Source organism: Acomys minous (genome assembly GCF_964271855.1).
Source record: "Acomys minous genome assembly, chromosome: 1".
Classification (NCBI taxonomy): domain Eukaryota; kingdom Metazoa; phylum Chordata; class Mammalia; order Rodentia; family Muridae; genus Acomys; species Acomys minous.
In genome coordinates this window covers 105347492-105373107 of record NC_140483.1, presented here as the reverse complement: position 1 = coordinate 105373107, position 25616 = coordinate 105347492, and the positions used below count along the sequence as shown (strand labels likewise).

The window sequence follows — 25616 nt, the reverse complement described above, 5'->3', positions numbered from 1 at the left end:
ATTGAAAACACAGAAATAAACCCACACACTTATGTTCACTTGATTTTTTTGACAAAGGAGCCAAAAACTACACAATGGAAAAAGAAAGCATCGTCAACAAATTGTTCTGGTGTAACTGGATATCTACATGTCGAAAAATGAAAGTAGTTTCATATTTATCCCCTTGTCCAAAATTCATGTCCCAGACACACTAAATCTATTAGAAGAGAAAGTGTGAAAGAGCCTTGAACTTATTTGCACAGGATCCAACAGCTCAGGCTTTAAAATCAATAATTAATAAATGGGACCTCTTGAAAATGAAAAGCTTCTGTAAGGCAATGGACACTGTCAATAAAACAAAATGGCAGTCTATAGGTTGGGAAATGATATTCACCAGTCTTACATTTGACAAAGAACTAATAAGCAAGATATATAAAGAACTCAAAAAATTAAAACACCAGCAAACAAAAGAATTCAAGCAAATTTAAAAATGGGGTACAGACTAAACAGAGAATTCTCCACAGAGCAATCTTCAGTGGCCAAGACACTCTTAAAGAAATGTTTAAGGCCTTTAGTCATCAGGGAAATGCAACTCAAAGTGACTCTGAGATTCTATCTTACACCCTTCAGAATGGCTAAGATCAAAAGCTCAAGTGACAGCACATGCTGGCAAGGATGTGTAGAAAGGGGAACACTCCTCCATTGCTGGTGGGAGCGCAAACTTGTACAACGACTTTGGAAATCGATCTGGAACTTTCTCAGAAAATTGGGAATAGCTCTACCTCAAGACTCAGCTATAGATGCTCCACCATACAACAAGGACATTTGCTCAACTATGTTCATAGCACCTTATAAGTGAGTACACATCACATATGTCTTTCTGTGTTTGGACTACCTCACTCACAGCAGCTTAATTTGTAATAGCCAGAATCTGAAAACAACTTAGATGTCCCTCAACTGAAGAATGGATAAAGAAATTATGGTACATTTAGACAACGGCATATTACTCAGCTATTAAAAACAAGGAAATCTTGAAATTTGCAGGCAAATGGAATCTGTAGAATCATACATTTTTTCATGTGTTCATCTTAACAGTATCATGTTTCAAGGTCTATCCCTGCTGTAGAACGTAGAAATAGACACACAACAGCCAGAGTGGTCTGTATTTATAGAACATGCTCACACTGTGGGCTCACTGACAGTCACTACCAGTTACCCTGTGGTTACGTCCTGAGAGTGCAGTGCTGGCCAATTTTCCTTATGTTGAGAACACTGTGACTCACAAACGCTAAAACTGCTGTGTCATCACTAAGCAATGTGACCTTATGGAGTCACAGTCCTATTCATGGCTGGGTGTTCACTGAAATGTCATCATGTGACAGGAGAATGAATATCATCTCGCCCCCCTGCTTGTTGGTTCCTGACCTTTTCTGTTGTCTCTCTGGGCATGTGTGCTCATGCCTCATTCTTTCTTTCTTTCTTTCTTTCTTTTTCTTTTTTCATTAATTTATTTGTTTGTTCACTTTACATGCCAATCACAACCCGACTTCCTGCCCTCCCACCCACTTCCCTCATACTGCCTCCTCACGCCCCACCCACCCTGGCACATCAAGTGGCATCAGGACTAAGCGCCTCCTCTTTCACGGAAGCAAGATAAGGACCTACATAACCAACTAACCTGGGCCCGTGGTGGCTCATAGAGACTGAGTCACCAACCAAAGAGCCTGCATGGACTGGACCTAGGCCCCCTCCACAGATGAAGCTGCTTGGTGCTCAAATGGGTCCCCTAAAAATTGGAACAGGGCCTATGTCTGACTTGGATTCTGTTGCCTCCCTCTGGATTCCATTTCTCTAGCGGGGCACATGCTTTTGTTTGTTTGTTTGTTTGTTTGTTTTCTGTGCTATAAGATTCTCACACAGAAAGTGCAGCAAAAACCCTTATCAGTGCCTGTCAGGTCTCCTACAGTCACACTTTTTGTGACACCCCCCCACCCACTCCTATTTCAGTGGGAAATAGGAGTATCAGTCCCTAGTCCGGGACTGTGCACTTAGTAGATTTTCACAACATGTTTTCTGGTTAAAAATGTCAAGGGGAACTATTTTCCTGGCATTTTTAGAAGGGAAATCTTTAAGGTCTGTCTTTGTGAAGCTGTTTAGAACACTCTGTTGTTTTTTCTGATTCCTGCATTTTTCTTTGTTTTTAGTGGAACCCTCAGTGCCGATTTCCTGTCAGGCTTTGCAAATAAATATCAAGGTCAGGGGCTGGAAACAGTTCTAGGGGCAGTCCTGGTACCTCTTGATTCCGGCTGGGCCAAGAAATGCTTTCAAGCCCAAGGGCAGAAGTTTTTCAAAACAAATCTGCTCCAGCAAGGGTGTGAGCCCCCTTGGTCCACTGGTTCCCCTCCTCTTTTCGTTTTAACTACTTTGGGAGGAATGGACCTTCTGGAACGCCTTTGTGTTTTTGATCCACGAAGTGAGCTAGGTGATGAGGCCTGTGGTGACTGCTCAGTGAGAGGTTCCTATGGTGGGAGACCTGGGCCAGCGAGGTGGTGACAGATGCCTTTCCAAGGGCCAGGAGGCAGCAGGCTTCCTTCTGGGCCACAGACTCCGTTCAGCTCTCCATGTCCCTAGCTGGCTGGCTGTTCTCACACTCAGAGGGGCTTTGATCCCTCCGACCTGGGGGGTGCTTGTCCAGGCCTCCTCTGTGTCAGAGCTGAAGGAAATTTAGAGGGGTCCTTGGCACCTTTCTTTTTGTTTCTTTTCTTTTCTTGTCTTCCACATTTTGGTATCTAAGGCAGGCTCCTTCCTTGTAAACAAATACTAGGCTAGAAGGGGTGCTCTGCTGAGGAGCTTCTTGGCTTGCTTGGAATGACATAGCACCCTGTTCCCGAGGATCCCAAAGGATGGGTGCTGTCAGGTGTCTATAGCCTTAGGCCCAGTCTGGGGATGGCTGAAGTCGGGCCTGGGCTGGTGTCTATCCCTGCTATGACTTGAGTGCTGACGAGGGGTGGACAATAAAGGTCTTCATACAAAGGGTTTACGGGTCTTTCTAACCTCCTTCTGCCAGCCTCTTCACCCCATTTGTAATGGCAAAGTGACATTTCCTCAATTATATAGAAAGCGTTTAAGCCTGCTTGCTGGAGCCATAGGGGAAGCCTGGCTTGGTAATTCTTACCAAAGCCCCATACAGTTAGTTCACCACAGAACACATTCAATGAGATATAAAATTACTTCCAGACAGCAAAGCCCTCCAGTTTGGGAACAGTGAGACAATTTAGAATGAGACCCCACCAACACACACACACACACACACACACACACACACACACACACACTTGGAGCTGACTTAATTACATGCAACTCTGAGTGTGGCTGCACTCACCCAGCTCCTTTCCCAGCAATGGAAAGGTAAGAGAGACTAAGAGGCTCTTCGATGGATGCCTGCCCCTCCTCCTGACCAGCTCTGCCTTTGGCACACCTGCTGTGTGGCTTCCTTCCACCTCTCTGTCCCTGGGGCTTCCCTTGGACAAGCTCTCCTTATGTCATGCTTGGATTATTACTACCACCTCCCACATGTCTGGCAACCTCCCATTCCGGTCCACTTCCCCCTCATAAATCAAATGAATATGCGTCCAACTGTCAACCCCCAGATTAAGATTCTTCGGGGGCTTCATCATAACAGATAAAGCCCCCAGCTCCTGAGCGCAGATGCTAGAGCTCATCAACGTTTCAGGCTTTCTTTCTCTCCTCTCCTCCACCACCTTTCCACTTCCCACACAAAGCTTTATTTTAATGAACACGTAAAACATCTCCCGCATACACTGTACACTGCCAACATCTTCATTTACCTGCCCATTGTTTGTTTATCCATGTAGTCAACAAACACCTTAGCTTTATTATCATAAAATAAAAGCTATGAGCATGCCCAGAACAGCCCATGGGAATTTGTTTTGTTTTTTGTTTGTTTGTTTTGTTTTTCGAGACAGAGTTTCTCTGTGTAGCTTTAACTGTCCTGGACTCACTTTGTAGACCAGGCTGGCCTCGAACTCACAGTGATCTGCCTGCCTCTGCCTCCCAAGTGCTGGCATTAAAGGCGTGCGCCACCACCGCCTGGATGGCAGCAAGAACCTTTCTCTTTCCAGAGATTTTTACATCTTTAAAAGAGGCAGAGCAACTGACAGTCTAAAGTTTAAACACAACGAAGTGTTGTAAGTCTGAGGAAGGAATCTAACGTGCTCTGAGCGTGTAGGGCATTGAAGGTCTTGGGGGACAGGTGTCTCTTGCATGGACTAGCCAGAAAGGCACATGCAAGCTGCAATACTTAGGCTGCAGCCTAAAAGCTGGCGAACCTCAGAGTGGCGAGAGTCCACTGCGGAGATCTAACCAGCATCTTAGAGGATCATCAGAGTAACAATTTAGGAGAGGAAGGGCTGAAGCACACGGTGGACGTGGGGGCCAGGTGGGCATGGCAATCAGGCAGCTCACCCAGGAGACCAACAATTATCCTGAAAGAGTTTCCTCAGGCTGATATGCAGACAGAGGTTCAGAGTGGGGACAGCAAGGGTCAGGCAAGAACTCTGGAAGGACATCAGTGACATGGATGTGGAGACAGCAGCAGACTGATGGGAAATGTGTGTGGGAAATGGGCACATCGTAATAAAAACCTAAAGAGAGGCTCACAAGATGGTGACTGCAAAGAATGCCTCTCCAGTGAGGGTTCACACTGAGCTGGGGCCATTCCCTGAGGTTCTCTGGGAGGTCTGGGCATCGGCTTGGGGGTGTTTTTTGTTTTCTGTTTTTGGTGGTATTTTTTTCTTTCATATACTCCAGGGGGCACACTACCTCCTCTTTGGGACTTCGGTCTCCAGGCACACCCATTGCCCTGCTCTCAGGATTTCCATCACAAAATACAGGTCCCCCCCCCCCCCCCACTCCCCTCCCCAACTTTTACCACTTCCTTGAAATCCAGTGCTGTTCTCAACTATTCCTACAATAATAGGCAGCAACCTCTGAGGACACCATGGGCACAGGACCCCTTGAAGCAGTGTTAGACTCAGATCATCAGAGTCTATTCCTGGAAGCCCAATGACAGTCATAGTCCAGAGTTGATGCAAAAGCAAAGGAATTTTATTGAGCCGACGCATCACGGTCCATCAAGGTCAGAAGAGCTGAGGACCCTGAGTAGCCAAAGTGGGTGAGGGGGTGGGGGGGGCAGGTGTCAGGAAGGACCAGGTGGAGAAATACCCTCTTACAGAAGCAGATTGGTTACTAAAATTGCACTCTAAGGGGATTGGGTAGATTAAATGGAGCATCGGAAGGAGTGAGGGGGCAGCCCAGAGGCTGTTGGTCTTGGTGGGTGTTAGGCTGAGATAGGGGTGGGTATGAGGGTGCAGTTATTCTCAGAACTATCTCAGGCTAATGGATTCTGGGTAAGGTGGTGTAGGGGCTGTGGGGTGTAGTAGTGTAAAATTTTCTTGACCTGTTTGGCTACTTTCAGCAGCAAGCATATAAGTAACATGGCTGAGCTATAGCTAACTTAAGCTAACTTGGATTCTTCAGCAGCAGTTCTCAACCTGTGGATCCTGACCCTTTTGGGGGGGTCAAATGACCCTTTCATGGGGGTCATCCAAGACCATTGAAAAACACAGATATTTACATCATGATTCTTAACAGTGGCCAAATTACAGTTATGAGTAGCAACAAAAATGATTTCATAGTTTGGGTCACCACAGCATGAGGAACTGTATTAAGGGTCGTAATATTAGGAAGGTTGAGAACCACCGCCTTGGAGGAGCTCCTTCAGACATGTGGGGGAATTTGAACTGGGTCATTAGGGCTTCAGAAACAGGAATATGGCCATGTAGAATGTCCTGGAAAAGGAATGGTAAAGAGCTAAAATGTACACTTCACACACTGGCCTGTTTTCCAGGCAGGTGGTGGTCAAGAGCCTTCAGCCTCAGCTAAAGGCCACCCAGGACAGACAAAATTAGCATAGTGGGTGGGACTCAACCAGGCATCCCTCACAGCACTCAAGAGATAGCTAAATGACCACCAGAATCCAATGTGCGGAGGCCTGTGTTCTTTGCTGGGTTGCTCAGTGGTCAGAACCAAGTGGCTAGGCAGACAGCATGCAGATGGAGGCCAGGCCAAGGACCAGGTGGCAAGAAGGACCAGGTGGAGAAAGGTACCAGCAAAGCATGGTGCCATCTCAGATCACCTAGCACACAAACTTGTGTGTGTGTGTCTATGAGGGTATTCCAGAGTGGAGAAATCCACCCTAAGTGCAGCCATGGCTAAAATGGTTTCCACACGTTGGATCCTGGACTAAGTCAAAAGGGAGAAAGCAAGTGGAGCCCTAGCATCCCTGTTTGTCTGCTGCCTGACTATAAATGCACTGTGACCAGCTGCCTCGCGCTATATGATTGCCTCCACTATTATCACGTGTATGTGCAAACTGTACCACCAACACACCCTTCCTCCCTTAGGTGGCTCTTGCCAGGTGTTGTGTTGAAACAATGAGAAAAATAACTAATGAATGCAACATCCAATGTATAGTCTAGAGTCTTGGTGCTTTGGGTCAAGCAGTGATAAAGGCAGGGTAGGCCATTCCCTTGCCTAGAGCACTCTCACCTCAGTAAACTGAAGGGAATTCATCTTCAGAGTGGTTGGTGTAGCTATTGTCCCACTATTGTCCCGAGCAGGAGGCCCTCAGATGCAACTCTGCCATACTCTTGTAGCAGATCCCTATCCCTGTGGCCACATTCAGGTGCTGGGGGCTGTCTTAGTCCTCCTTTGGCCAAGCGTCCATTTTTTTCTTCTGTTGAAAAAAAAAAAAAGTCCCAGTACTGTTCTTTCTCCTCTGCTTTCCTCTATTGCCTCTGACAGAGTTTGCCAGTTAGCAGAGGTCAGGATTTCCTTTTTACAAACAACCTGCTTTCAGTCAATGGGGGCCAGAGGTTTCCTAAATTACAAACCCTTTCATTTCTTCTGCCACAAGTTATGCTGTCAAGTTTGTATAATCGCACAGAATGGAGGGCAATGAATGGAAACGCTCAGGGAGACACTGAAAGAAAGATGTGCTCTTATGAATGCACTGTGTGGCTAGGCTAGTGGCTGCTGGGACTGAGGCAGGCATCCAGGGTCTGCAGGGAAATTTCTTCTGCATCTTAAGTGGAGCAGCAGGCTCTGCCATCTCCAGGTTCTGTTAAGCAAATGGCCCCCTTTCGAGTCATTTGACTTGAGAAACATCCATACCATATGCAAATGTTTTGAAAAGCAAATGTAAAATGTTACTGGGAAACGTGTCTGCTTACCTTGCATTCATAAATGCTAATTGGAAGAAAAATGTTAAAGCAAAAAATGGCCTGGAATTGAGACACTGAGGTTTTAAAAAGAAATAAAAAGGCGTGAACTCCCATCCCTAAATTTCACCCTAGCCTCTTTTGCTCCTGGGAACTCATCAGTCCTTTATGTTTAGGCTTCTTTCTGGGGATTTGCCCTCTTTCATCAGCCAACTGTACTTCCTTCCCAGTTTACCATGCTGCATCCCTCCTCTAATCTAGCCAGTGCTCAGCCTTGCCTCTTTGCCAAGTTTTGCTCAGGCTAGCTCCCTGCTTTGAGTCAGTAGGAGCCTGTGCTAGCCCACTGCTGGCCTCCATCAGCTCTGCTCACAAGACCTTTGGAAGGATGTCTGTGAGTTCTCTAGTTAGCCAAAGGCTTGAAATCATGGCCTGTTTTTCAGCCTTTTTTTTTTTTTTTGTCCTTGCCCCAGCTGTGCAGTGCATGTTTAAAGGGCATTGCATTATTGTGTTGGAGAAGTTGATTCTTCATGAGGGACAAAAGTGTATATACAAACAGCATGTAATGGGAAGCAACAGTAGAAAAATCTGCTAGGCCGTGTCCAACACGTCAGAAATATTACAATCTTTGAAACAGCTCATTGCTATTCCCATTTCAGGCAACCAAGAATACAACCAATGTGTCTTTGCTGTGCTGTGATTGCAAGTAGTCTGCCCACAGAATCAAGGTTGCCCTGTTTCACAATAGTGTAGACAATGCCCCTTTACCTCATACTCGCATTCTACTCTGCCTCACTCGACCTACGTGTAATGTCTTACTCAGTCTGACCACTGTTATGTCAAGAAACAAACGCAGATCTCACATCTCCATGCCCCTCATCCTAATTGGACCATTGCTCACCGGCCATTTTCCCAGCATCCTATCTTTATCCACCATTTTTGTTACATCCCATTGTCTGCTTTGCAGCTACACTGATCACTGCAAGGATAAACCAGATCCAGTGACATCCTTGTGTCTGTCCCTCAGTGACTCTTCTTTCACTTAGAATATTATCCACAAACTTTGTTTCCACAAGGAGCCTTTCTAAGAAGAGTGTATCGCATTCACCCACTCACTAATTTACCCATTCCCCATGGATAAATTCTACCAACTTTATGGTGAAGTCAGTTATTGGATCCAGATCATCTTGCCCCATGGTAGGGAAGTGCCACATGGGGATGGCAAATCTATGGGATGGAATGAGAACTCCCCATAAAGGCAGAAGTAGGTAGGAAAGACATTCAAGAGAAGGAGCCAGTACTTTGTGACATTGTGACAAAGAGCTTTACCAAGGATACCGGACAGAAGCTGTCTGTGGTATGGCCAGACTGAGGCTAGAATGCTACAATGTTCTGAGCAAAGATGAAATGGGATTCTTGGTCTATGTACTGACCAAAGGTCCTGAAGTTTTTTTCATTACAGCAATGAGAGGTTAACGCTGAGAGGTAAGAACAAGCTGTATTTAGAGGCCCTGGAATACTAGAAATCCAAGATTTAACTAATGGTCAGAGGGAAGTCCTTAAAAATGGTTGGACTGGGGGTGTCATGTTAGAAGTAGCAGAGAATTCATCTTCTAGGTGTGGAACCCCTACTTCATCTTTCTTGCTTTCTTCATCTAAGATCCAATAATCCCAGCACTTCCCACCTCTACATCTTCAAAGATTTCCCCCTCACCTATCATTACTTTCAGACTGGACACCTAGTTATTCAAATGAATTGGTGTAGTGAGTGAGTGGCTGTGAAAAATCCACACCACGGGGCCAAGGAATGGGTTGGATAACTTCATGTTTGATTGTCATGTATTCGTACACAGGAATGCTGCGTTTCTCGGGTTAGATTCTCAAGAGAAAGTGAATTTTGGGGTTTTATAGTCCTCCATCAGCGACTAATCTGGCAGGTCTCAGAGATAGATGTTGTGAATGTTCTTTCTTGACGAAACTGCTTCATATTGCTGTCTCTTGGGTATTTAAATGGATAGATCTATGCTCTGCAACCCAAGATAATTTATGCCTAAGTCTGTTCTATCATAGATAAATTTGAGTGAGGATCCAGTTGATATAGTCTGGGGAAATACAGAGCTTTTCCATTCTCCAGTCCCTACGATGATCAAAGAAACAGCTGCTGCCTTCCAGCTCTGCTCCTAAAGGAGTGATAAAGCCATCACCGGGTTGTCCAGTGCTACAGGGTTCTAATGCAAACAAGACTCAGCTCCACCACATAACCAAAACCAGAAAGACAATACTGACATTCAAGTATCATACAGTACTGCACAAAGCAAGTTTATTAATTTAAACACAAAAATTAAGGGAGGAAAAAAATCTGTACACAATTGTGGACACAACACACCATTTTACAGTAAGGCCAAGATCAAGGCTGTCTTTTTAGCCTGCAGAGTACAAAAATGTCAAACGAAGAGGTTGCAAAACTGTCCACTTCTGTCTACATCAGGTGAGACAGGAAACAAATCCCATTATTCATTTCAACAATTTGGAAAATTCACAATTACTAATTTTAGCAGCAATGTGGACTTTTAGAAAAGCAAAAGGTAGAGTGGTTTTTCTGCTACTCTGGGTCAAACCTGGTGCCCCCAATATTAAATAATATTATTAATAGCTTATTAATAATATTAAATAACATTGATCCAAAAGGTAATATGCAACACAAAGCCCAAGATGAGAAAGACTCCTGAGTATACAAATTCATCATTCTGGAAGAATCTTTCTTCTAACACGGCACACAGCATTTGTATGTTTCTCCCTCCCCGACTCAGGTTTATGTTTGTCATATCATTTATAGAGAGCATCATTAGTGCTTCTGATGATGACCAGACAAACTCACTGTGAGAAACGACCCTTCTCTGGACTGGAATGGAAAGACTAAGAGTAGAGGGTGTGGTGAGAAATGCTGTTGACCTAGCTTTGTAGCAAAGTCTTCATTGATATAAATGGGAAACCCAAACACGATAATCACTCTGAGCACATGGAAGCTCTGCTAGGGTCCAGTTAATTTTATTAATAAAATATATCTGTCATCTATAGTTTTTCTGTGGGACGAAGCCTTCGAATAATCATTCTTTTCCAAGTAGTTACATATAATACATTAGTGTTGAAATGAGAAAGTCAGGAAGGTGGTCAGGAAGACTTCTACGTTTTTTCAGTTGTGAAAAGGCTGTTATTTTATCAAGCGTCCTCCCCCCACCCCCACTTTTTGGTTTTTCGAGACAGGGTTTCTCTGTGTAGCCTTGGCTGTCCTGGACTTGCTTTGTAGACCAGGCTGGCCTCGAACTCAGAGATCTGCCTGCTTCTGCCTCCCTGAGTGCTGGGATTAAAGGCATGCGCCACCATGCCTGGCTTATCAAGGCCCTTCTAACACACACACACACACACACACACACACACACACACACACTAGAAAATTGATGGGATAGAAGATTGAGAAAATAAAATCCTTGTTGACACTTGACATTCATGCTTTTGGTCTTAGATAATATTATCAAAAAGATCCATTTATCTACAATATTTATACCCAATACTTAGGTAAGGCACTGCAGGAGTTCGTGCCCGAGCTTCCTAGGAAGGAATTTCTACCTCATAATAGCATTTCCCTAAAAAGAATCATCCATTATTACAAATTTACACCAACAATTCTTTCTGTACACGATTGTCTCAGTGATGTACATTTTACATGTTTAAATTAGACATACTTTAAACTACTTTGCAATGTGCTAAAATTCAAAGTACTTGCCATATTGTCAGGCCAAGGCCTTTAGTTGATTATTTCTTAAGATTATTTCTTATAGTTCCTTCAACTACTGATGCTGAGAAGTCTGTCTTGGTGAATTAAATGGTATGTGAATTATACCTCAGAAAATCTGTTTTTTGAAAGTCTTTTCATAAATAAGTAGCGATGATATACAGATTGCCCTGGGTAGGAGACACAAATGTAACCCTTTGAGGAAACACCCCCTCAGTTGTCCAGGAGACACAGTTCAGTCTCTGTTGTGGAATCAAGTTTGCTGGGTTGCAGACATTGTTTATTTAGGTCACATTTGCTGAAAGCCAAAGTATCTGCAGGTCTCTTCTTCACAGGTTTGAACCATGTAGTTAATGTAGCCAAGACACATGACACCATGCTAGAACATTCTCATGGCTTCTCTTCACTGGATTCACAGTACTAGAGTCGACAGCTATTCTGAAGAAATACACATGGTCCTCCATTAACCCCAAGGGAAGCAGTCAAGACCACAGCAGCCACGCATCCATATGTTGAAATTGGTACACTCCCGAGTCCAGCAGTGATGCAAGACTGAAGCCCGCTGGACTGTCTCTGGCCACAGGGCAGTTGTGCAGTGTCTAGCTGGCATGAGCTGTTACAGGTACTCTAATTCCAATGCATGATGCAGAGCCATGAGGTCCGAGTGACTGGAGACCCTCCAGAAGGGCATAGCATGCTGCAGAGAGGGCAGACGTACGGTAAGGAAAGAGCATTGACCAGCATAAACCCTGCCATGTCTGCGCCTGCCTCCATTTCAGTACTGTAAAAACTGCCATCCATGTAAAACACAAATCCAAACAACATATCTCACCCTGCCCCCACCTCTGCCCCGCCCCCACCCCAGGAACAGTGGTGTGAATGTAATGTCCATTTCTCTCAACTATAACTCCACTGTGACATGAACGGCAATTCCAAACTTTACATAAAAGTCACTGAAAAGAAACTGGTGCTTTTTGCTATATGTGGTCATTTGTGGTCTGCAAATGCTGAAAGTTTACACAGCTTATTTTATGCGTTGAGAAGTTTTCCCAAGTTGGTAGTATTTAAATTTTTGTTTTCTAAACACAATCGTGCTCATAGATGAAGCAATTTTTTTTTCTTTTCATGACTATTCCACGTGGGAAAAATTGTAAATGAGCATCTCAGGTTGGGGTGTGTGTGTGTGTGTGTGTGTGTGTGTGTGTGTGTGTGTGTATCTGCAGTTGCTTAAAACATGAAGGCACAAAGCAAGTTCAGTCAGGACTGTCTGGGACACTTGAGCAGACCAATGTCCCGGAAGCAGGCTACCTGCTTCCACAGAGGCTGGGTCAGGTGTCTGATCAGAAGCATTCAAAAGAACTTTCTCTGAGAACAAACTTCTATTTTCTTCACAGAAAAACAAGTTTTTCCTCATGCACAATAATCTGGGGGCAGAAGTATCATTTGCAATTATAGTTCTGAAGAATTTGAGGAACGTTCCTAAGAAGTGGGAAATTTGTCACATAAACTAGATTTTAAAGACTTGTATGTAATAATGGGAGCCTCTAGTCTGATAGAATTCAAAGTTGTTATATACCGTTAATGTTGCTAATACGCTCAAATTATCACCTTACAGCCTTTTATTGCATCCTCTAATATTGGAACATTCTAGATTCAGTACTATGACAGGGATCTATATATCCCCGTTACTTGTTAATAGCAGAATAATCCAGAAACAACTCCCCTAAGTATCTGCAGAAGCATAGAAGGATGGCTCTCTCGGCTCTGTTAGATCACAATCTGTACTGGGGCTCATTGACTGTCTTTTGTGTTTCTGGGCCCATCATCTAGGGATAGAAGGGACAGTGACATAGCTGGTGCCAGCTCATTCCTGAACACAGGAACTCATCGGTGCTCTAAGATGACCAGGAGGAGCACAATACTCTTGTGCAGGGAGCTGCCCCCAAAGAAGAGAGTGACGGCTGAGCTCAGTGTGAAAGGGGAGCAGCTGGGACCACACTAAGTTGGGTCTGTGGCTTGAGCACAGATGAAGGAGAACCTCACTGACACTGACGATATGTGGGAGACATCCATGGTGGGCCACAAAGCCAGATGGTGCATGGCCCTGCGACCTCTAAGCCACTTTATTGATGAGGGTGAGTTTCACATCGGCTGTTTTGTCAGGCTGCGTGTAAGGACACTCATTGGTAGTTTCGTTGTCTAATAGCTTTCTTCCTTTTTCCTATTAGAACAAATTCCTATGTGCTGCAGAATACTTAAAAACTATAGAACCATATAAATAAATACAAAGCGCTTCTTTCCCTACCATGAAAATGACCACTGAAAGCATTTGTATATTTTGATATATGTCTATATAATTATACATATATATGTACACATATACACATACACTTATATACATATGAGTATATAAAATTATTCATATGTACAGTTTGTAACACTCAGTATGCTCACTTACTACCAGATCTTTAACTCATTCTAGTTACATCATTTTTTAAAAGAAAGCCATTTGTTATTTTCAATCTGTAGTTTATTTAACTTCTCACTTAGTGTCTACATTTATAGACTTGCTTTTGTGATTAGCTTGTATTTTCATACTTTATTATTTTAAAGTGTGTATGTTTGAGTGTGTGTGTGTGTGTGTATGTACATATATGTGCAGGTGTTCTTGCCATCCAGAAAAGGGCACTGGACCTTCTGGAGCCGTGGTTACAGGCAACTGTGAGCCATTTCACATGGCTACTGGGAATCAAACTTGGCTCTTCTGCAAGAGCAGCAGGTGTTCTTAACAGCTGTGCCGCTCTCTCCTTTGTCAGTGATCCATTCTCAAAGGCTGCTGCTCGCCTCTACTTATCGTGTCAAGTGTGGATACTTTGGGATCTCAGAGCATGCTGAAGGCTCCTTACATGGCCGGCGGGAAGCTTTGGGGTCATGCAGCTTCGCAAGCACGCAAACCACTTACAGAAGCTAGAGTGCTCGGCAAGTAAGCATGCTTCTCTCAGGAAAGTCCTGTTTGTATACAACGTCTATCCGTTTGAAGTTGGAAGCTACCGTGGAGTGACAAATGAAATGAGTGACGGAGCCATTGAAAAGGGAACTGGGGGTGGAAGAAGATCCATTGGCTCTATTGGCCCATGGCTGAGGTGTAAACTAGGCACTTGGTTTCACATCCTGTGAAAGCAGTTCTGGGAACGCTGTCTCATCCATACAGGTGTGCTACTGAATGCCAGCCGAGAGCCCACTTAGACTATTTAACCTGAAATGCAAATATCAACATCTACATAGAAAAATGTATGGGCAGAATCCTGAGTTAGATTGTTTACTAGCATTGAGATACCAGCAACTTCACTCTTCCCTTTCAGAATATTAGTAAACTCCAGCCAAGCTGCACACTGAAGTGAGCTCAAGCAATGACTATACCTATGATATAAGATGGACTGCTCATCTCGGGGTGGGGGGGGCACTGGGATAAACGCGCCAAAGGTTTTAGGTGAGAGCTGACAGATCCTGGAGCCTGCCGCTGCACTGGGACCACCAGCTCCAGCCCCAGCAGCATCCACTAATAGGAAGGATGGAGAGGCGTGCCTGCTACAGCGAGCAGTGGATCCTCACAGAACCTGGCTCTGTGTGGACTCTGAGCAGCACCCACAATCAAGTGGCTGGCTAACCGAGAACTGAGTCTAGCAGAGAAGGCCTATGATCCTTATTAATAGATCATCAGATAAATATTACACAGGGGAATATTTTCCCTACACCCCAGGAAGTAAAAATGCCAAGATTTTACAGACACTTGACAGCACCTGGGACAACTGGGTGCAATGAAGTGTGTGTATGTGGTGGTGGAGCATATTGCTCTTGGCCACTAAAACAAATGTTTCTTACATAAAACTGGGGGGAAAGGGGTGCCAGCAAGGAAAGGAGAAGCACACAGCTTGGAAGAAGCCCAAGCTCAACTCTTCCAGTAACAAAATGAGGTACCATTATGGCACCGCTTTCCCAAAGCTACAGTTTATCAGTAAATTGATTAGTTGATGCAAATGATTCTATGTTGCTTCTAAGTTATGATAAAAAATAAATGCCATTATCTATGGAACATCATAGCTGCAGCAAGAATTAATGTGTTAACACAGACCATGTCCACAGGGCTGAGGAGACACAGCTGCTGAAACATCTCTTCTCAACTCCAGGAGGTGTGAGAGAAAGAACCAGAAGGGTGAACGCAAAGAGAGGGGAGGGCGGCTCAGCTACAAGCCGGCTTACACAAGGTAGAAAAGTAAACACAGTTAGAGAGGCTGATGGGGAGGAAGGGGGGCTCCTGGCTAGGAGACACACAAGGGTGGTGAGATAAGGGATGCAGGAAGCATCTTCCGTAATTAACCTGGAATGTCATCAGGCTGGACTGGTCTGTTCACTAATAAGGAAGGAGGCTTTGCAGCCCCGAGAATTAACTTAGGAGTTTAGATTTTTATCTTGCGAATGAAAGGGAAGGGCGGCCAGTCATTGCCGAATGCCTGAAAACACAAGCAAGAAGGAATTTAAAACTACTCAGGGGAGAAGGGCAGAGAAAGGGAGATTTGGAGGTGTGACTACCTGATCACAGAGAAAGCTGTGAGGTAGTTAGAGTGCAGGACCTGGAGACCTGCAGGGAAGAGGGCTGTTTGAGTGGCCAGTGGCTGGGGAGGCCTGGGTTCACTTGGTGAGGGCAGATACTGAGATGGACAGGCTGTGTCTGAAGGAAATGGAGATATTACGAGGGGGAACTGAAGTAGGCAACAAAGCTAGGCTTGTAGTCTTGGGAATCTTTAGAGCCAAAATAGGTCCCAAGGGGAACACAATGAAATGTCATTCCTTCTCTTCCTGCCTACAGGGACAACTCTTTTGAATCTCCTTTCCTCTGAAAGTCTACATTTATTCCCTTCTGGTTACACATAACATTCGTCATATTTTTTAAAAAGCTATATGCATGCTTCTTCTCATGGGAACTGGTATTTTCATAATCATTAAAAACGCACTAATAAAAATCTCCTATAATCTAAGAGCATCTCCTCTCTGGTGCAAATACTGCCCTTTCAGGAACGTACTCTAAGAATGTTCATTGAGAATCTGCTTGTCACACAAAATTGTAGAACTCCCTAACCACTCAGCCCCAAAGGGCTGGTAAAATAATCGCACATTCACACAGTAGCATGCTAGTGTGGTCACTTGAAGGATTACTGATGAAGTGCTCTGTGTGCTAGTACTGAGAACTGCCAGGACAGATTGCTCTGAGAAAAAGGAAATACAGAGAAAGTACAAGGAGTTATCATTTGTGTTTCAAAAACATAAAACCTGTCTGTGCTGTGCACATGTGGATTTTTAGGCCATTCCCATCCAGAGGTCTAAACACTTCTGTAGTTGTAAATAACAATACCTCAAAAGACTGCTTATGGCTCATCGTTGCCCATTTAGTACATGTGTCTCTGCTTCCTTGTAGACTTCCTAATGCTGTGACACCTTAATACACTTCCTAATGTTGTAGTGACCCCAACCATAAAGTTATTATTATTGCTATTTCATAACTATAATTTTGCCACTGCTATGAATTGTAATGTAAATGTAAGACCATGTTTTCTGATGGTCTTAAGTGATACCAGTGAACAGTGAGGAGAACCACAGCTTTAGGCAGAGAGAGCCAAGACCTAGTAGGAAGTATGAAATCATTAAGCATGAACAACTTAGCAATAATAAGCTAATCACTACTTAATATTTAATCTCCGTGTTCCCCTTAAAGAAAAAGCAAAGAGTTAAATTGCATTATAAATGTTTTCATTTTCCCAACCAAAGCAGTATTCTCCAGAGTTTAAAATGAGGCATTACTGGCCTAGCACTGAGCTTAATTTTTTTTTTTTTTAAATCTCAGTGGGTTTTTAGAGTGCACATTTTTAAAAGGGACAATTTTTAGATGAAATCTTTGTCAGTATACAGAATAATAGGTGCTTGCCATTTTTATTTCTCACTCACAGAAGATTTATATGTGTCTCTTGAAATGTAGAATCATCCAGCAATGAAAACTAGATATTACTACTTACCATTCTAACTTTAAAAAGCCATTACCTGCGCTTGGTTACTTCACTCAAACCATGTTGTAGCTTCACTTTTAAGGAAGCACTTTAATGATACAAATGATAGAGTTAGATTGAATTACGTAGGAAAGCCTGACTGTACTGGTGAAGAGACTTGGGATGAGAGAAGAGTCAGCAAGTGACCTGTGAGGACTCAGGCAACTGGAGGGCTGCTTACTGATATCTGGCTTTAAAAGCTCCTCTCTCTAGCTGAAGAATATGATTTAGGCAAAAGGAAGACATCTCTTACGGGAGGGAGAGAGAATGATCTAGGACTTTTGAAAGAACATAGGAAACTGAGAAGCCAGCTAAGCAGTTAAAATTCATTTTGAAGAAATGCAACATGTCTTGATTTTGATTTGAGTGCTCAAATGTGCAGACCTTCATGGGAGAGGGGCACTAGCCAAAGGCCATTTAGTAATTTCAACTACTTGGAAACTAATAGATCAGAAGGGTGATTTGCTTTGTAAGTAGGAAAATGATACTCAGGACAGAGCTCTCTCCTGTCTGCAGACATCCGCCTGGAAGAACAGTTGAGTGAAAATATAATTACTGTGTAAAACTAGGTGAAAGGTGACACCTATGTTATATCTCTGTTACCCACCAAAGAAATAAACTTGTGCAGTATTTCGCAAGCCATATATACTTTTTAAAAATGAGATATTAGCATGCTTGGGATGTTTGAGTTTATAGTTTGAAGGGGCACTGTCTCTTACTCTATAGACAGACTGGCCTTGAGCTCCCATCTTCCTACTCCGTCCCTGAGCACTGGGAATATAGGCACATGTCACCAGGTCCAGTGGAATATCCATTTTTTTCTCTTCTTACAATTGTGTCAAAGTGGACCCTTCTTTAAAGCCTCGCTGTGAAGCTATAATGAGATATTGGAAGGAGTGTCTGAAAATGGTGGGCTGCGGATGGATTTTCAGATCTGGTGACTGGTGTTTCCTCTTTTGAGCACTGATCATAGCCCACGGCTTGTGTAAGCCATCTTCATCCATGGGGTTCCTCTGACATTGTCTATGTATTTATCTTACAAGTGAGACTGGCTTTCCACTCTTCTGTTCTCCCGTGTAAGTTAATTAAATAGTCTCTCCTTTTGAGCACAACTCAGGTCACCAGTTCTCGGGTCCTTCTCTCTTCCTTTAATATGAAGAATTACTAGTTAAGTATTTGTTTCTTTTAAAGGCTAGCTCAAACATTGTCTTTTAGTCTGTTATTCTTGGTATTAGGTGGATGGTGTTTGAATGCTTTGCAAGGTTTTAGCATCTGACCTTCTGAAAATTGGCATTTTTAAACACACAGGCAGGCCACAAGGTCCAAGGGGATCCCTTTTTTTTTTTCCTCGTACTCTATACACACACCCACAGAAATCAAAGTAAAACTAAGCAGATTCACAAGTAAAAATTCAAAGAGAATGTTCACTGTTGGTGGGTACATATGTTTTTCCGGTGTAAAAAATATAATATATCCAAAAAACAATGAAGATAAATTTATCTGCTCTTCAAGGACAGAAATAAAGCCTTATGACACCTTTGAATTATAGCATCAGTTCAGGAGTTCCTGTTTCCCACATTGTGCTCACCAGATCTACCCGTCTCAGAAAGACCCAGGAAGAGACACACTTGCAGTAGGATTTCATCTCTGTTATTGCATCTTATGTAAAACACAAACTAGAACGGCACAGCCTGGTAACCTTCTCCTGAAATTAAAGTTTGGAAGGCCTAGCTTGCGGAGGGCAGAAGAAAGCTGGCTCAGGGCTACAACAGTATGAAATGCTTTGAGCCATGATTCTCAGAGGTGTAAGTCTTTCCCAGATCCCCATGGCCACTAAGAGGTTCGGTGTAGGTTCCTGTGCCACTGCGCTAGACTCCAACCATTCTTCCTCAGCCCCGAGGATTGAGTTAAGGGAATTCTGATTTAGTCTGGGCTGACAAATGGACCCAGGAACAGTTGCAGCTAGTCACTGGTGAAACAGGAAGGACAGCAATGTTTACATGCCACTCCTATCAAGCACTAGCAGGTCAAGTGTGTGTAGGTTTCAGGCAGCACTGGGCACATCAGTGGCATCTTGTGTCATTGGCAGACAGGTGTAATCAGCACCTGCACTCTTACAGGAATTCAGAAGCACCAGAGGTGAAGGAAGCCATCTTCAGAGACCTATGAAAAGGCTGCTACATTCTACACCCTACAGTCAATGCTACATCTGAGATCTAGAACTTTGTGGGTCATTTCTAGTGTTGACTGGAAAAAGGCAGCAGAACTGAATTGCTGTTTTCATGGTAATGAGTTTATGGGGAAAGGAGGGGACTTTAATCATCTTGTGATAGGATGCCCTGGAAGAAGCATGGAGTACAACTGTGCCAATGCTTAGAGATGGACAAGAAAGTTGAGGATGGCATCTTGAAGGACAGATGTCCACCCAAAGACAGTCCAGTTACTGAAAAAGAAGTTCATTGTTATGTGTGTAATCCTAGCTGCCATTTGTTGTCTTTATGAGAGTCACATCTCTTAGTGAATCTAAGTGGTCAAAAAGACTAAGGGGTTGGGTGCTGTGATTATCCTCATTGGGAGTACGGGGAAAAGGGAAATGAAACAGAAGGCTTAAGACACTGGTTCAAAGTCACAGACAGACAGAAAAGGTGTGAATCAATGTGGATTGTGTTGGCATTTAAGCTATTTCCACTACAGTCTCTCCACTGCTAGCATAAGTGAGCACTGCTATAAAGAAGAGCCTGAACACACAAGATGGGTAACATGAGCTTTGAGCAACAAGCCAGAGAAGAACAAGAAGACTCGGGAGAAAATATTCTGAGGGAAAGGACTGGGCGTGGTGAAAAGAGAGGCGTTAATGGTTTGACTGTGTCTCCCAGATCTCAGGTGTTAGGAATGATTCCTCAATTTTCTATGGTGCTATTAATGGAAGGTGGGAACTATAGGCCATAATTAGGATTAGTTAAATTGACCTCATGACGTAGGTGGGCTGTGTGTGCAAAAAAAGGACTGTGACATCAGTGACTTTCTACAAAGATAAAGACAGACTTTGCCCTGGGTCCACAGGAGATGCCCTCTGCCACCTTATGATGTAACAAGAGGGGCCTCACTAAACACAGACACCATGCTATTCAAAGTTCTAGCCCCAGAACTGGCCCAAATAAATCTCTATTATTTATAGCCCAACCAATTTCAAGCATTTCGCTCTAGTCACAGAAAATGGACTAAGGCAGCAGGTCACTAGATGAACATGATTGTAGTGTTTGGGTGGAGGAGGGAGATAGACCAGAAAGGCAAGTTGTAATCTGACTGTGGGGACCCTGTGTTGTGAGGCGTGGGGTCCGCCCCTGTAAGAAGTGCAGTAATGAGAAGGTGGTGGTGGTGGTGGCAGCATCGCATGCCTTTAATCCCAGCACTCTGGAGGCAGAGGTAGGTGGATCTCTGAGTTTGGGGCCAGGCTGGTCTACAGAGCAAGTTCCAGGACAGCCAGGGCTACATAGAGGAACTTTCTCTCAAATAAAACAAAAACAAAAACAAAACAAAACAAAAGAAAGAAAGAAAAAGAAATTAAGAAATTAAGAAAGAAAAGGAAGCACAATGAGATGCCAAATGAGACAATTTCTGTTAAGGGAATGATAGCATTACAGATGCAGAAATTGAGACGCCAGTGATGGGGCCACAGGGAATGTCTTTAAGAGGCTTTTACAGTCATGTTCAACGTACCTCGCTTTCCAGCCATATAAGCAAGGTAGATGCTCTCCTAATGCTAAAAAGAAGGTGCATGTCCTCTGGGGCAGTAAGTCCCAGTAAGTCCTTTTATCTTGGATGCCAGTTTGACCTTTAGCAAACATCTCTTCAAGAGATGCTTGAGAAGGTTTGAGGCTACATCAGGATCAGGTAACTGGATGTGAGCACCTGACCTCTGTCCTCTATGCGAGGTATAAGGACACTGTTTGACTTGTTCTGCTTTTCTCACCAGCCATCACGTGAAAAGCTTACTCATGTCACTAGGGTTCCTCCTCCCTCTCCCCCAATGTTACAATTCTCCACATTTCATAGTCTGTGGGAGAAAGTCCCCATGGGTAAGCAATAGGAGTTAACAGTTTTGAGGACTGAACCTGCGAAGGGCACCCTCTGGGCAGGCTTACCTTTTTTGCCCCTTGCTCTTCTTCCACGCCATCTCCTATGACAACATACACCACTTTCCTTCCAAACCTTTGAATTATTCTCTCAAAACAGCTCTCCTTGCCTAGTGGGTAAAAGCAAATGACAGAAAGTGTAACAGCTGGGCAGCCCAGCTTGATGCCGCTGGGGAGTTTTGAATAGACACTTTGTCTGTGCTTCTGGTTCAGCTCCATCCCACCCAGGGAACCACACCGTGCCACTTGAGTGACAGAAAGACATCACAATGTGGTAAAGGTTGTGAGTTCACGGGCAGTGTGTCAGCTGTCTCTTGAAAATTGGTGGCCTGGGACATATGAGGCTAGGGGCCAGGATAACTATCTATGTGGCCTAACATAAAATCACGAACTTACCTAAGTTCTGAGGGTTTTTTTGTTGTTGTTTAGGTCCATTGTATGGTTCTTAAGCATGAACTTTGACAACGTCATGTCTCAAAGCCAAAATGTTGGATTCCCTGGTTTAAATATTCTTTTCCAAAGAACTTACAACATCAACATAACAGTGTGTGTGTGTGTGTGTGTGTGTGTGTGTGTTGTGTTGGAGGAACACATCCTTTCCCTACAAGGTGAGACTAAAAGGCATGCAACTCCAGCAGCCTATTTTTCCTTAAAAGCTTGTTCTACCAAGCTGAACATAATACAAGATCAATGAGAGTGACTTAAAAAAAATCCAACTTGGATTTGGCTTACAAAAGAACGCAAACCCTTGCAGGTCAAGAGAAAGACACACAAGGCCTAATGACTTTGCTTAAAGATGTGCCATGAGTGTCCTCTTAAAATAAACGTCAGATATCATGGGTGTGGGTACCACGGCAAGACTGGGGCCACCTCACCCGGCCATCTCATGCTCAACCAAGCACTTTCCTAGAGGCGAAGCAGGAGACAGGTAACAGAACACCGTTATCTGTCCATTATCTTTCCCACGTCAGGCCTTCCTCTGGGCTTGGTTGGCGGCTCTGCTGTCAGCACATCTCTGCAGCTAATGCTGGCATTGTTTCTTCTTAGAGAAGATATTGGTGTTCCGGGTCTCTGCTGCCAATAAGGTCATTTTAATGGACAATGGGACAGTTTATAGTTCTCAAACGTGAATGGCTGAGCAGGGCCTGCGCCTCTTTCAAATGAGGATCAGATATACACATGAACAAATTGCTTGTTTGCTTAAACAAATGTCTGCTTTATATTTGTATTTTGCACTAAAATCTCTTGTTTGCATCTGACAGAATGTAATACGGCCAGCCTTAGTCAAAGATGCCTTTCAGTGCTTTTAGTTGGCTACTAAACTGTGAAAATTTTAAGCCACTTTAAGAAACAAACAAACAGCCTTTTCCCTCTGAATGGGAAAACCCTTACATGTCTTGCAAAGCTGTATTATTTTTGACTTGTGCAGAAAGGAAGATTAAATTGATTGCGATAGAAATATGAATACTTTTTTTCTTCGTTCTTTTTTTTTTTTTCCTCATCATGTTAGGGATCAGACCCACGGCCTTTCACAGGCTAGGCTAATTTTCCTTGAGCTAATCCTCCAATTCCTTAAAGGCTTTTAAGGATAAAGTTTTGGTGGGAAAAAAAAAAGTCCTGCCCGTGTGCTGTCACCTACAGGTTTCATTGAAAACTTTGGGTTATATAGATTTTTTTTTTTTGCATAAGACAATAAAAAGATGTTGTTGCCCTCTCTACAATGAGCTCCACATTGATTTCACTTGATGACATGATCATAAATAATCGCAGGCCTTTCAATCCCTGCTTTTCTTATAAAACCAAAACCAAACATAAGATTATTTTTATAAGGAACTTGCTTTTATTAGCTTTATTTTATTAAAAAGTGTTAGCTCACAAAGAATAGGTCCTTCTTGACCTCAGATAGGTAAACCTCATTTTCCTGGTTAATCATGACAAGGCTGACCTAGCTGCCTAGAACTCCACACCAGCCTTCTCCAAAGCACAGAGAACTTAACCGTTTTTATTCAAAACCATTTTCTGAGTATATACTGAATGCTGCCCACTGTAGCCATTGTGATGAAAAAGAGAGAGAGAGAGAGAAAAAAAAGGCTCTAGGAATGTTAACATCTGGTGGGAAATTCACACCACAAACAAGTAAGTGTTTAGTAAAGGAGCCCTGCAGGGTTCTGAAAGCGCTAGTAGACTGAGCTAGATCTGAGGAAGTCACTTTTGCTCTTCTGTCTACACATGGAGTTAGCAGCCCGGAACAGGCTCTTCTCCACTCTGAGGATGACCACTCTCTTTCTGTCTTACAGTAAATATGCAGGGTAGCAATGCAGGCTCAGCTCAGGCATTTCATGAGCACCTCACAACAGCTTCCCAAGGCTCAGTAAATCCTCGCTGTTCCCAGGATCTCATTAGCATATCTGCTTTGTAAACACTCTTATTTGTCCTTCTCTACCTGGTCTCAGCTGACCTCAACATCCAGGCACTCAACAGGATGTGTCCTTGCAGGGAGAGGCTTAGAGTTCTTCTGTCTGAGTGACCTGCGGCTTGGCACTGAGCCATTTACCCAAAACGACTTCAGCCTGGCTACTTATGTTTCCTCATTTGTAAAATGTAAAGATGAACATGCAAATGCCGAGGACAGTTCTCCGCACCCAGGGTACGCCTGCTGGAGGCTCACTTGCATATTTCCTTGGCATTGGATCCTACGTCGTAGTTGTAGTAGTTATTTGCTCCTCTTGAGAACAAGTCAAGGACTTCTCATCCTCTTTAGTCTTAGTTTATATTCTAACTGGGTTGCATCATGTCAGACTTTACGCCCCCTCCCAACTCTGCATTCTCTGTTGGGAAGCTTCTTTTTTTTTCTCCCATCCTCCCGTAAGTAAAAGGAAAGTCATGTTTTAATACAGACTGAGCTAAAACCAAGAAAAAGCCATTTCTAGTAAAATAGAGACAACCATCCTGAGCTGTTTATCTCCACTTTGCATAGGTCTGTATTAGCCTTTGCTTCAGCTTACCAGATGCTTGCACTGAAGTTACCTAAAGGAATAAATACAGTAGCTCAAATTCATGTTAAGTCGTTTGCTTTCCTTTCTCCAGTAAAGAAAAATTTATCCCTCAGCTGCATGGGTTATAGTTCATATTTCTCATTACTCTCCCCTTTATCTGACGCAGCAAGAATCCTGGAAACAAGCTTTGTTTGTTGCCTTCCCAGTCACACCGACATCAAGACGAAGGACCAGTTAAAAGCCCAAAGAGCTCACCTATTTTAGTGGCACTGTAAATATTTTCAATTGGAAACACAATTCCTAATCCGTATAGCAGGACTTTCGCCAACGCTGGGATGAGCTGGGTGGTTGTTACTAAAATATTCACACAGTTCGTCCTACGGGAACACAAAGAAGTAAGGAGACTGTTGACAAATAAGTCTTCAAGATAAGCAAGCCCGAGCAAGGCCCACTTCCCAGCCCGTGCCCACAGCTCACCGGGAGTGGATGAGCGAAAGGGCCTTCAGGGCCAGGGTCAGCCAGGAGTCTGTGAGGGCCTCGATCTCGGCTCTCAGCTGGAGCCAGGCTTCCCTCTTAGCTGGGCCAAGCAGACCTGAGGGGCAGAAGGCTCATGAGACCCACACGGCCACGCAGATTCATAAAGAAGAAACATTTTACAGAGATCATCATTCTCCCTAAGCTGAACGTTTTCAGGTATCACTAGATTGTAAATGTGTGTTGAGTTGGCAGGGGGCATCTGTCTTGCCATTCCTAGCACCCTTTCTATCAGGGGACCATCTCTAACCACAGAGTGTGGGTGGAGCTGATGCCCCGTCTCACTCTAGGGTGGCTGATTGTCCTTGGTCTGGTCAGGGACAGTGAGTCTTAGAATTTTGTCTGACTCTATGAGATGATGTTTCTCTCTCCCCTCAATAACTGGTGGGCTGGTAGACTACTGGGCATCATTTTGCCACTTCCTGTAAGTAACTGACCTAGGAGTGGCTCCTCGCCAGAGGAAGGGACATATTTTTATCATGGCCCTTGAGTATCTAGACCCAGCCATACTGGAAAGAGCCCCATCTATAACCTTGCATTATATTAACTGACTATTATTTCCTTCATATTTCCACCATGTTGATTACTATGAACCACATGGAAAAGACTCAGGTCAACACAGCACAGGGTCAGGGAAAATATATGTCAGAACCCATTTCGTGTTGTGGACAAGGCTTTCTTGGGAGCGCCACTGAGTGTCGGAGAGGTCAAGGAGCTCACAGCAGGTCATCGCAGGTTATCCTGTGACACTTGGGTAACCAGGGCAGCTGACTCCCAGTCTT

General features: G+C 43.8%; 1 protein-coding gene across 18 annotated transcripts in view; it reads right to left on the bottom strand.

Annotated features, from left to right (window-relative positions):
• Positions 1-9570: 9570 nt before the first annotated feature.
• EYA1 (EYA transcriptional coactivator and phosphatase 1) overlaps positions 9571-25616 on the bottom strand; it is a 166983-nt gene continuing 150937 nt past the window's right edge. For 13 of the 18 annotated variants that reach the window (XM_084792197.1, XM_084792199.1, XM_084792186.1 and 10 more), the window contains 4 exons: positions 24778-24892; positions 24556-24704; positions 21314-21414; positions 9571-11767 (listed from right to left, as the gene is read on the bottom strand). In XM_084792197.1, the coding sequence (XP_084648323.1) occupies positions 11687-11767; positions 21314-21414; positions 24556-24704; positions 24778-24892 (446 nt within the window). In that variant the 3' untranslated portion in view covers positions 9571-11686. The remainder of the gene's footprint in view (positions 11768-21313; positions 21415-24555; positions 24705-24777; positions 24893-25616) is intronic. The other 5 variants (XM_084792193.1, XM_084792198.1, XM_084792192.1 and 2 more) reach the window with 1 other exon arrangement.